Here is a 12,701-nt window from a genome sequence, read left to right as displayed (position 1 = left end):
TGCTAAGAATCTTTAGTATAATTAGGGAAGGAAGTTTTCCAGTAATTTGTTTAAAATACAGCTTATTTTTTTAGACCAAGGAACCGTAAGCATCCTGGGATGGTTAAGAAACCTTTCCACTTTACATATACCGTATATGTCTTTCAGTGTATATTTCAGTGAAATCAGAGTAAATAGCTGAGCTTTGTGTCACTAGACAGCAGGCAAGACATTTCACTACTGGAAGAAGAGAAATCTGGGTACTCTAGGGAGCACTAAGGAACATAAAAACTGCAGTTGAACAAACAGACAATTCATTTCACTGGCTCTCTAATGGAGCAAGGCAAATGTAGCATCAGTCGTCTCTGAAAATGTGGATCCACTTATGAACACAGAACTGCTTTCAGCATTCTTGTGCAGGATTTGAATTTTCTAGGGGAAATATCAATGTAAAAAACTTGGAGAAAATAGACAATTAGCCCCCAAGCCAGCTATGCACTTAAACCAGTACACTACCTGAAATGAAATGGGAGTACCTCAGATATTAAAGACTGTCTTTCCAGATAATCTATCTATCAATGTGATATACTGTCTGGGTCCTAATTAAAGGCAAAACCATGGTGCCTGGCTATTGCCTCTATGATTTCATCTTGTCCCCTCAGAATTAATTCTAAAACAGGAGTAGCTGAGTCCTGGTTCATCATATTTTTCCAGCTGATAAACAGTCTCAGTAGAAGGTATATTTAAAAAAAAAACACAAACAAATAAAACTAAAAACAACAAGAACAACAACAAAACAAAAAAGCCCCATAAAACAAACAAACAAAAATACCTCAGAAAATTGCTTCCTTTCGCTTTTTAAAATTTACTTCTTATTCTAAAATTTCCAATCAACAAACTCAGTTTTCCACATGAAAGTCAGGCCAGGTTAGTTATGTCTCTTGCAAAGGCAGCAATAAAGAATCAGCTGATTGTGAGCAGGGATAGGTCCCAGCTCCTGTTGCTGTCAGTGTGCTGGCACTGATGAGTTATTTGTAATTTATTTCAGTCAGCAGAGGCAGCAGGTACGACTCTGTGTGCACACAGGACGGACTGCTCATGTCAGAGTAGACCATTCTGTTCAAAGGCAATTTTCAGTGTAAAGCTACAATTTCATCATGCTCCTGGGAGGGGAAGAAAAATTGCTATAATGCTTCCATTGTTGTATAAAGCAAATGTGGGCCTGCAGTTTGATGAGGTGATCTGGCTTTTAAACTTAATCCTGGAAAAAATGATTGAGGGATTACTGAATACAGGTGACAGAGAGGGAAATTAGAGACAAAATTAGCTGCATTAAAATATTTTCATGATGGAAACAGAATTTTAAAATGTAGGAAAGCTGAAATAGCTTAAATTGTTATATTCCAATAAGAAATATTCCAATATACTGACACTGAACTTCACTGTCTTTTGCTTGAATTGTTTAAAGATTTTCTGCTTTTTAAAAATTCAATTAATTATTTTTTATTTCCAGTGGAGAGAAGGAAATGTGAGATGCTGAATATTTTAATAGGGTAGGAGAATTTATCTCAATTTCATTTTTATCTTGGATTTAACTCTAGGAGTAACATAACCGGAATTATCAAACTTTCTGAGAAAGCATTGGGGGTTTTTTGGCTGAGTACTGCCTGGCAAGATTTTTCTAATGCACATTGCCCTGTGGATCTCTTGCCATTGGCACTGATGGGGAGATGTGGGGGTGCTCAGCCTGCAACCACCACAGGCTAAAACAGGATCAAAATGGCTGATATACATTTCTATTCTATGAAAATGGGACTGATTTAAATTGTGATACATTCCATGTGGCACTTGCATCTGAAGAGCTGAAGAAAAAGTTTATAAACAGAGTCAAATTGATTAAATACTGACAGAGGACAATGCCTATGCAGAGAACTAATATCCTGACTGATTAAAAATTAATGCAGTTGAAACTATTCCAAGAACAGAACGTAAATCTTGATCTGTGCCATGAGCGACAAGTCAGGGCAGCTCCCTGATTTGGTGTGTTGCCTGTGTTCATCAGCAGATGCAGGATTTCCTTTGTATCAGAAGTTATCCTAATCCTGGTTTAGCTGGAAGTTTTTTAAACAGAAATTTTACCTCCCTTCTAAAATATTCCTGATTTTATGGTGCAGCTTTGTGTGTTTTTTTGTCTACCTTTTATCACAGGAAGAACTAACCTAGGAGGAACGATAGTGTGGACATTATTTATGTATTTCATTAGTAGGAGAGACCTGCATTTGTTCTGATGCTTCAGGTCCTAAGTTAGTTGTAAAATTTGATGTTTCTTTCAAAATAATTGCATTAGTTATTAGGTTCATTTGAAGAGAGACTGAAAATCATTCCAGCTTCTGCATTTTGTTTCTTTGGGAAATTACATCTATCTCAGTATAGAAAGGTGAGCCTTCAGATAACCAAAAATAGACAGAGATTTTTGAGGCATAATGTGATGCTTAGCCTAAAACACTTAACTTGTATTCCTGCTGAGGAAGAGCAGTTTTCTTCATTTTCCTGTTTTCCATCCTAGAAAACATTAATACAGAATATCTGCACTCCCAGGTGTTTGCAAAAGATAGAATGAGACATGAAAATGTTCTTTAGGTTCAAGGCCCGTGGTAGGAAACATGGAAGGGTGTGGCAAACTCTGAAATCGAGCCTGACAAAAGGAACTACACCTAATGGTGGTGCATATACAGTTTGTCATCCAGGCATGAGGGTGACAGTGCCAGTGTCCCCAGACATTCGTATTTTAATTCCTCACATTTTAAACCTACATACATGAGGAACATGCACTCAGATGTGGCAATGGTCCTTTGGATTTCTTGGTTTTTTTACTGGGCCTTCAAAATGAGAGAGGCATCACTGAAGCAGAGTTTTTACCTTTCTGAGTCTTCCTATGGAAGTTGTACTCATAACACAGAGACTAAATCTACATGTTGATAAGGAAAACAAAATTTGACTCTCATCTTTTCAAACAAAAGCCACATTTGTACTACAGTAACTGGTAATCTTGGATTTGTCTTGACTTTCTGAGATGAGCAAAAGCATTAGTTTTGTCTGAAATGTGAATATTTTTCTTCTCACTAGGTAATCTAGTTAAAACATTACTTGTATCTTCAGAAAATAATAGCTGCACAAGACTGTAATTTAAAGGCTAAAAACATTAGAGAAGAAACTTCTCTTGTGTTGCCATTTTGGACCCTGTATAATATTGGTTTCTTTTGCAAAACTCCTCTCAGGACTCACTAAAAGGTAAGTATATAAGAATCATGGAGTATCACTAGAACAGAATCAGTACTGTCATCATCCTGAGTAAATAACCTTTAAAAATCACTTTTAACATCTCTCCTTGTAGTATATAGCAACAACAAATTCCAAATTTCTAATGCCACACTAAACACTGTCTCTTTTCTCCTGGATGTGGCTATTAATACCATTAACAAATGGGAAAAGTGGATGCAACTTGCTTAAACCTGTTGATAGCTTCAAATTATCATTATTTAAAGGAAATATTCAGCTAGAACTTTTTATTTTCTTACAAGGAGGAGGCTTTTCTGGGTAACATCCATCATAGTTAAGAATCTGCTGGGAATGCATCTGATATATTGACATTTGTAGTCATTACACTGCAATTCACTATAAGATTTCCTTAAACAGTAGGATTTTCACCTGAGGCTGCAGCTCATGTTTGAAAAGTGGGGTTATTTGAGAGGGGCTTTCTGGAAAACTTGAGATCTGCATTTTTTTTTTAAATAATAGGTTAAGTTTTGCCAGAAATCTGATTAAATCTGCCCTGCGTATGAATTGCTTTGATCACAGTGGTGGGAAGAGAGGAAAATGGAAAGCTTACATGGTATAAGATACTTATTTTACTCACCCCTCAGGAAAGGACTACAGGGACGTCAGAGATCTGGTAGTAAAACTTTATTCAAATGCTGCATGTGGGATGTTTGGAAATGCCAAGTCTCACAGAAGACCCAGACCTTCCTTCCCTAACTTTTCATTCTACATGGAAGGAAGCGTTTTCACTAAAACATAATCCCTCACCATGGCTGGGAATACATATGCTTTTGCTCTTTCCTAGCTGAGACCGTGTTAGAGCAATTTCTCAAAATCTCCTGGTGCTGCAGTTTCCTGGTGACACTTTTAACTCATCTATGAATATATGGACACATTCCCTATCCCAGAGGATAAATCAAGGCCACTGCCTGTGACTGCCATAACTGCCCACAGAGGACCTGTATTTCCTGAGGGATGCTTTAATCCTGTCAAATCAAACTTTCTGAGCACATTTTATTTGTTTCTTGTTCCATTCCTACCGTTTTATAAGATTGTGTTTCTTCATTAACTCAGTCATGAGCTGGAAATCAGTATGTCTCTCATGAGTGTGCCCCAGAGAGGGGCAATAATACACAATATTGCTTTGATTGATGCATTAGAGGGGAAGACTGTCAAATTATGAGATACTATTATTATAGTACTATTACATCTATAACAATATAGTACCATACCAACTTATTGGCTGTGTTGTGTATATATATATCATGTCTATTTTACACAGATATCCTTATTTCTTATTTACACAGATACTATTCAGTATTTTACACAGATATTATTTAATACCTGTTATAAATGTAGTATTATAGTCCCCCAAAGAGATGAAAACCGGAGAATTAATATCTGAATAACTCTAACAGCAATTTACAGATCTGAAGAAAATCTGTCCATAACGATTTGTGCCTGAGTTTTACCCTTTGTCCGGATGATTTCTAGGTGGTTTCTGTGTCATGGCTGGGATCAGTGGTTCTTGCTGCAGGAGGAGCACCCTGTGGCAAAGCAGGCACATCCCCAGAGCCTCTCTGTACTGTGAGAGATGGACCTTGGCTCTTTGAATTAAGGGAGGACCTAAAGTTTTGAATTAAGGTGAATTAAGTTTTTTTTTTTTAACTTAATGGAAAATTTATGGAACTTAACACCAAAATTAAAACTTATGGAACTCAATACCAAAATTTCCAGTTTTATTATCAATATTATAGCCTTGAATTTCAAAGGCACCTGTCTCACAATAATTCTTTATAGACTGCAGGCTGGAATCTTTGTAGATTTTAATTTGCTCTAGCAAGATATTGGTTTTTAAAAACAAACAACATGTTGAAATCCAGGTGTAAGGCAGTTATATTAAAAATAATTGTATATCTGGAGTTTTTTTCCTCAGTATTTTTTTTTTAAACTGATACACAAGCTAGACATAGAATCATAGAATCAGTATGGCTGGAAAATATTTCTAAGATCACGGAGTACAGCCTTTGGCGAAACACCACCTTGTCAATTACACCTCGGAGCTAAGTGTCACGTCCAGCTGCTTCTTAAACACCTCTGCCACCACCAGCAAGGATTAAACCCACAAAATAACAGCAGGCTCCACCTCACTCCTTTTCCTTCTTCAATATGTAAACCTGGTTTTGCTGGTAATTCTATACATTATTAATAAAGCTTATTTCAAGAGGTCAAACATTCATCTCTCTGCAAGTTCTCAAGTACAGCCGAATTTGTGTTGGGAATGGAAAGGCAAACAGAGATGATCCCTTTGCTAATTCTGTTTTAAGGAATTTGGACAATCAGAATATGGACAATCTTTGGAAACAGCAGAAAATATGTAGTAAGGAACTGGACTTTACTGGACTGTGAGAGAGCAAGAAGTAAATGTTAATAATTATAATGGTAACTAGGAATATAATAATTATGCTATTGACAGCAATAACCAACTCTTTTGCTTTTAACTGATGCTAATTACCTGAAAAAACCACAGAACAGATTCTTGATTGGTACATTTCTCAAGACAAATTGTGAAAATTAATCAATTTTTGAATAAAACTTTCAGCTGATTAAGGGGTTTTATGCTCCTATTCTATTTTATATGGAAAGTTTTTGTGCAAGAATCCAATAATATCTTGGATTCTATAAAAGCAAAATAAGTTAAATGAGGGTATTTTTAATTACAGGAAGTAAAGCCTAAAAGAAGGATGACATTTTCCAAATCTTTCCCCTTTTTTTTTTCCCCTAAGTTGAGATTGGATGAAAATTTGATACTGCTGAGCAGCAGGGCAATGATTCAGTCAGGCACTTGAAAACATGCCTAATTTTAAGCTATGCATTTGCTAAATAAAGAGCCAGCTAGGGCTTGTGGGATCCTCACTCAATTTTAAATCTGATTCAGTACCCTTTGTGCACTGAAACTCAGGAACAATGCACTAACCCAATTCTGATTCCTAATGGTGAATCCAGTTAAGCAAGTATGTGGGTGTTGAAGGACTGTTCCAATTTATGCTTTCTATTTTTGTGTCACTTATGCTGTAATTAAAATAAGGATATAATGGACATAAACTGTGCCCTGATTATTTCTGCACACAGGAGCATTTCTCCTCCAGCTTCCCTGTATTTCTTGGGGTTTTCTCCTTCCCTGGTCAGTAAGATTTCTTGTACAACTTTGTAATAGTATCAGAACTAACTTCTTACATCTGTTATAAGTATTACTGATTAAAAAAAAAAAAAAATAATATTAAACATAGCTCCCTCTTTCAGTTTTTCTGTGATGGGTGGGATATTTAATCTCTGATCTTAAATGCAAACTCCAGCTTTGCCTGTAACACCACTGCAGCCAGTTTTCCCTTGGTCAATGTAAAGCTGATTGCAATAGCAAATGTGAATGGATAGAAAACTATCTCGGTAGCAGAGAGGAAAGGAAAAAGCCAGGATATTTGCACTTACTGATCTGTGAGAGAAATTTCAATTCCAGAATTGTAGGGAAGTGAAATGTCACCACTTACACACAATGAATAATTGCCACTCTGCTGGTGCAGATTTTTCCTTTTTTTGGATTAGAAAAAGACATCACACAACAGAAAATCCTAGGATCTTTGTCATTCTGCACATCCTTGAGTGGTCTAGAAGATATTTTTCACAAAGATTGTCAGAGGGCTGGATCTCCTCCGTATGAAGACAGACTGAGAGAGATGGGGGGGCTCAGCCTGGAGAAGAGGAGGCTCAAGGGAGACCTTATCACACAGAATCACAGAAATTCTAGGCTGGAAGAGACCTGTAAGATCATCGAGTCCAACCCATGTTCTAAGACCTCAACTAGATCATGGCACCAAGAGCCACATCCAGTCTTTTTTTAAACTCTTCGAGGGATGGTGACTCTACCACCTCCCTGGGTAGATGATTCCAGTATCTGACCACTCTTTATGTAAAATACTTCCTCCTTAATTCTAGCCTGTATCTCCCTTGGCACAGCTTGAGACTGTGTCCTCTTGTTCTGTCTGTTGTTGCCTGGAGAAAGAGACCGACCCCCAGCTCACCACAGCCACCCTTCAGGAAGTTGAAGAGAGTGATAAGGTCACCCCTGAGTCTCCTTTTCTCCAGGCTGAACAACCTCAGCTCCCTCAGTCTTTCTTCATATGGCTTGTGTTCCAAGCCCCTCACCAGCCTCGTTGCTCTCCTTTGGACACGCTCAAGCATCTCAACGTCCCTTCTGAAGTGAGGGGCCCAGAACTGGACGCAATACTCCAGGTGAGGCCTCACCAGTGCTGAGTACAGGGGAAGAATGACCTCCCTCCTCCTGCTGGCCACACCGTTCCTGATACTGGCCAGGATGCCATTGGCCTTCTTGGCCACCTGGGCACACTGCTGGCTCATGCTCAGCCGACTGTCAACCAGCACCCCCAGGTCCCTTTCCACCTGAGCACTGTCCAGCCACACCGTCCCCAGCTTATATTGTTGCAGGGGGTTATTGTGGCCAAAGTGCAGGACTCGGTACTTGGACTTCTTGAACTTCATCCCATTAGATTCTGCCCATCCATCCAACCGTTCCAAGTCCCTCTGCAAAGCCCTACGTCCCTCTAACAGATCAACACACGTTCCCAGCTTAGTGTCGTCTGCAAATTTGCTAATAAAGGACTCTAAACCCTCATTCATGTCATCAATAAAAGTATTAAACAGAACTGGTCCCAGCACAGATCCCTGAGGGACACCACTGGTGACTGGTCGCCAGCTGGATGCAGCACCATTCACCGCCACTCTCTGGGCCCGGCCATGCAGCCAGTTCTGAACGCAGCAAAGAGTGCTCCTGTCCAAGCCACAGCCTGCCAGTTTGTCTAGGGGAATGCTGTGGGAGACAGCGTCAAAGGCCTTGCTGAAATCCAAGTAAACAACATCTACAGCCTTCCCTGCATCCACTAGGTGGGTTACCTGGTCATAAAAGGTGACTAGGTTGGTAAAACATGACCTACCCCTCCTAAATCCATGCTGGCTGGGTCTGATACCCTGGCCATCTTGTAAATTTTGCGTGATGGCGCTTAATATAAACTGTTCCATTATTTTGCCAGGTACTGAGGTCAGGCTAACTGGTCTATAATTATCAGGATCTTCCTTTGCACCTTTTTTGTAAATGGGTACCACATTGGCCAGCTTCCAGTCATCCGGAACCTCACCAGTGAGCTATGACTTTTGGTAAATGATGGAGAGTGGCTTTGCAAGCTCGTTTGCCAGCTCTCTCATTACCCTGGGGTGGATCCCGTCTGGTCCCATAGATTTATGAATATCCAAGCATTTCAGTAGTTCTATGACTGCCTCCTCTTGGATAATGTGGGGTCCATTCTACTCCCTGACACCATCAACCAGCCCAGGCGCGCAGGTGTCTTGAGGGCAAGTCATCTTCCCACTAAAAACTGAGGCAAAATAGGCATTAAGCACTTCTGCCTTTTCCTCATCTTCACATACTAAGTACCCTCCTTTGTCCAATAAAGAACAAAGGCTGGTCTTACCTTTCTTACTACCATTAATGTATTTATAAAAACATTTTTTATTATCCTTTACAGAAGTCGCCATTCTAAGTTCCAACTGAGTTTTGGCCTCCCTAATTTTTTTTCTGCATGCTCTAGCAGCCTTCTTGAATACTTCCTTAGAGACCTGACCCTTCTTTCAATGCTGATACATCCTCTTTTTATTCTTAAGTTCCTCCAAAACCTCCTTGCCCAGCCAGGCTGGACATTTACCCCGTTGACTGATCTTTCAGCTCACAGGGATGGTCTGTTCCTGTGCCCTCAAGATCTCTGTTTTGAGGTATGCCCACCCTTCCTGAACTCCTTTGTTTTTTAGGACTGCTTCCCAAGGGACGCTATGAATAAGTCTCTTAAACAGGCCAAAATCTGCCCTCTGGAAGTCCAATGCAAGAGTTTTACTGGGGCTCTTCCTGACTTCACCAAATATTGAGAACTCTATTATTTCGTGATCACTCTGCCCCAAGCGACCTCCAACCACCACATCTCCCACCAGCCCATCTCTGTTTGCAAACAGCAGATCTAACATTGTCTCTCCCCTGGTGAGTTCACCCACCATCATCAACAAAAAGTTGTCCTCCATACATTCTAAGAATTTCCTGGACTGCCTCTTTATTGCTGTGTTAAGTTCCCAGCAGATGTCTGGTAGGTTGAAGTCACCGACAAGAACAAGGGCTGATGATCTTGAAACATTACCTATCTGCTCTTCTTCCTGGTCGGGTGGAACGATAACAGACTCCCAGTATGGTGCCAGCCTTGTTGGCCTTCCCCTTTATTCTTACCCATAGACATTCAACTCCATCTTCCTTAGTTTCAATTTCGATGGCATCAAAAGTTTGCTTAATATAAAGGAGGGCCACCCCTCCTCCTCTTCTACCTTTCCTGTCTCTTCTGAAGAGCTTGTATCCATCCAGTGTAGTACTCCAGTTATGTGAGTCGTCCCACCACGTTTCCGTGATGGCAACTACATCACAGCTTTGCAGTTGCACCATGGCCCCTTCCAGTTCCTAAAGGGTTTTCAGGTGAGCTGGAGAGGGAATTTGGACAAGGGCCTGGACAGTATGATAGGACAAGGGAGAATGGCCTCCCACTTCCAGAGGGCAGGGTTGGATGGGATACTGGGGAGAAATTCTTCTCAGAGAGGGTGGTCAGACACTTGTACTGGTTGTCCAAAGAAGCTGTGGTTGCCCCATTCCTGGAAGTGTCCAAGACCAGGCTGGACAGGGCTTGGAGTAACCTGGGATAGTGGAAGGTGTCCCCAGTCACAGCAAGCAAGTTGCACCAGGTGACCTTTACAGTACCTTTCAACCCAAACCATTCTGTGATTCTGCCATGACTCTATCACTCTTGCATTTTCTTTTAGTTCTCTATAATTTTGTGTACAAAATAAACCCTTCCCCACACCAGGAGGATCGAGTTGCTTGAGCCCAGCTCCCAAACCCAGTCCAGCAGTGGCAGAAACCATTCTTTGAAGTTTAACGTGAAATGTAGGCACACAGCTGCTGCAGATAAAATTCATCAGAAAATCTTCCACTGGGACATAAGGACCCAGTGTCTTTCTAAACTCTTCAGATAGAAGCCTGGGTGTGGCTGCATCCAGTCTTTGCCCCAGATTCAGGCAACAGTTTATATTTAAGAATTATACAGGTGTAATTGAGTCTTTACATGACTTTGTCCTTCAGCCTTAAGGATGGAATACCAAATATATTTACATAAAAATAATTTATTTAAATTGATTATGGCAACAATTAGACTAAAAGATCATCAGGATTACTGATTACTACACAGCATAGGTATCCATAACTACTAGTATAATGCACTATTTGTGAAGCAATATTAAAGCTAGCAAAAAACAATAATTGAGTACATATTGATGCCACTCACCCACACCAATGGCTGTGGCCCAATCTCAGACTCAGGGAGGAGCCTTGAGCAACATCCCTGCTCAAAGGAGGAATCTCCATACTGAAAGGAGTGTGTTAAACATCCCTGATGCTAAAAAGTGGGAATTGTTGAAGTTAGGGCTGCCAATTCTATGTCTCCAGGCCAGCTGTGTCCACTCAGCAGCTTTTAGGTAAGTTGTTGATAACTTGTTGGTTCCCTTATAAGGTACTTTAAGAGGTAGTTTGTTTTTCCACAAATAGGACGTTTAACTTTAGGAATGATAAGTCAGGCTGACTCAGGTTCTTCAACACCAAACATGGCATGCTCCCCTCTCCATCCACCCCTGATAACTTTGCAAATAACAAATTTGGAGCTGCTCCAGGTGACACATCCAGCTACAGAAAGCACCCAAAACCACCTTCAATTTAAAAGGGCCAAAAACTGCAGTGGCCACTGTGTCCCCAGCCAGGGGACAAGCTCAGGCTGTACTCCTGGATCATGGCTGTGTTTCCAGCTCCCAGGGGAGACTCCAGAGACTTCAAGAGATGGAGACAGACACCCAAAAGTGTGTCTGTCTCATCACATCCAGGACATTGACAGCTGTGGGACAAGCACCAGCAATGAACATGGATTGATTCTCGTGTCCCATGTATTAGTCTGGCATCCACTGTGCATGTGCATTTATTTGGAAACTGTTATTCCTTTTGTTTGCTTTCTTCTTACACAGACTGTGATTTGTTTAGTATATACCCTGTTGAATTAATCAAGTTTAGTCTTCCCTGCTGGAATACGAATGTGCCCATTTATATCCACTAAAAAGAAGAGAACACTATTTTTCTTTCCAATGGCCTAATGCATAATTTTGAGAAGGAACTAAATTTTACCTGGCAAAGAGAAAACTTATACTTTGCTGCTTTCCCTTGTTTGGTCAGAGAAATCCTTTTATAATTGGGGAAAAAAAGAACAGGGTCTTCTATTAAATTAAATACCTGTTTCATTTTATTCAAGGGATAAGATTATGTGATTTAATGTTAAACATCACTTGATTCTGCTGCTGGTACAGAATACGTATGAATCAGAAAGTGAAATCATGGCATCAGGGTCATATTTTTTTAGAAACACTCATCTCCAGACTAGTTGTTGTTTATTACCAATGCCATAATGTGCAGAATCTACAGTGAAAGTTGGAACTTTGGCCCTAAATCATCACAGCTCAGAATTTGGATGTAAATGTTTATGCGCACTGGTTTATGCACATATACCACTATTTTGTTCTAGCTTCATTCAGGAAAAAAATGTCATGTCAGGACCAGAGGAAATGCCTGATCCTTCCTGTAAGATCTACATGGACCTGCACCTCCTCAGAGGGGTATACGTGAAAAATATTTACCTATGTTTTGTGAACAAAGATTAAAGAGCTGTGGAGAGGAGAATAACTTAATGCCCAACTTTACTGTGAAAAATGAGCAAAGTTCCTCGAGCTGCTTTTTAATTGATTTGTTGTGGTTTAATCTTAAAGCTTCCCCATATATCAGCTTTGACTCCCAGGAAACCTCAGTTCTTTATAAAAAAGGCTTTTCTCTTCACATTTCTGTCATGGAAAAGTTGCTGTTCTTTTCAGGGACAATAGGAATGGATTCACACTAAAGAAATGCATGTCTGGGATGTAAATGAAAGCTACACAGAGTTGCATTGAGCACTGAAATGGTTCCAAAATGTTGTGTCTGTTGTTGCACTGATAGGTAGAGAAAAGCTGAAGACTTGAATGTAGATACAAAAAGTAAGCTGATAAAGAAATATATTAATAAATAAATATACATAAGGACATTAAATGCCAGTTCATGGCCTCTGGCATATTTATTTATCTTATGTTCTGCACAACAACTGTTGTATAGAATATTATGCACCACCTCAGATTGGCATGGAAATTTTCCTGTCATAGTGGCTGAAGATTTTTCCTAG

The 12,701-nt window shown here is 40.0% G+C and overlaps 1 protein-coding gene across 1 annotated transcript in view; it reads right to left on the bottom strand.

Moving 5' to 3' along the window:
* Positions 1-12,701, bottom strand: part of LOC131571634 (coiled-coil domain-containing protein 171-like) — an 82,084-nt gene that overhangs the window by 12,954 nt on the left and 56,429 nt on the right. Inside the window, exon 18 of the mRNA XM_058824413.1 lies at positions 9,638-9,862. Coding sequence (XP_058680396.1) covers positions 9,638-9,862 — 225 coding nt within the window. The remainder of the gene's footprint in view (positions 1-9,637; positions 9,863-12,701) is intronic.

This window comes from Ammospiza caudacuta, chromosome Z (genome assembly GCF_027887145.1).
Source record: "Ammospiza caudacuta isolate bAmmCau1 chromosome Z, bAmmCau1.pri, whole genome shotgun sequence".
Lineage (NCBI taxonomy): Eukaryota > Metazoa > Chordata > Aves > Passeriformes > Passerellidae > Ammospiza > Ammospiza caudacuta.
The sequence above is the reverse complement of the archived record's forward strand: the minus strand, read 5'-3'. Positions and strand labels throughout refer to the sequence as shown.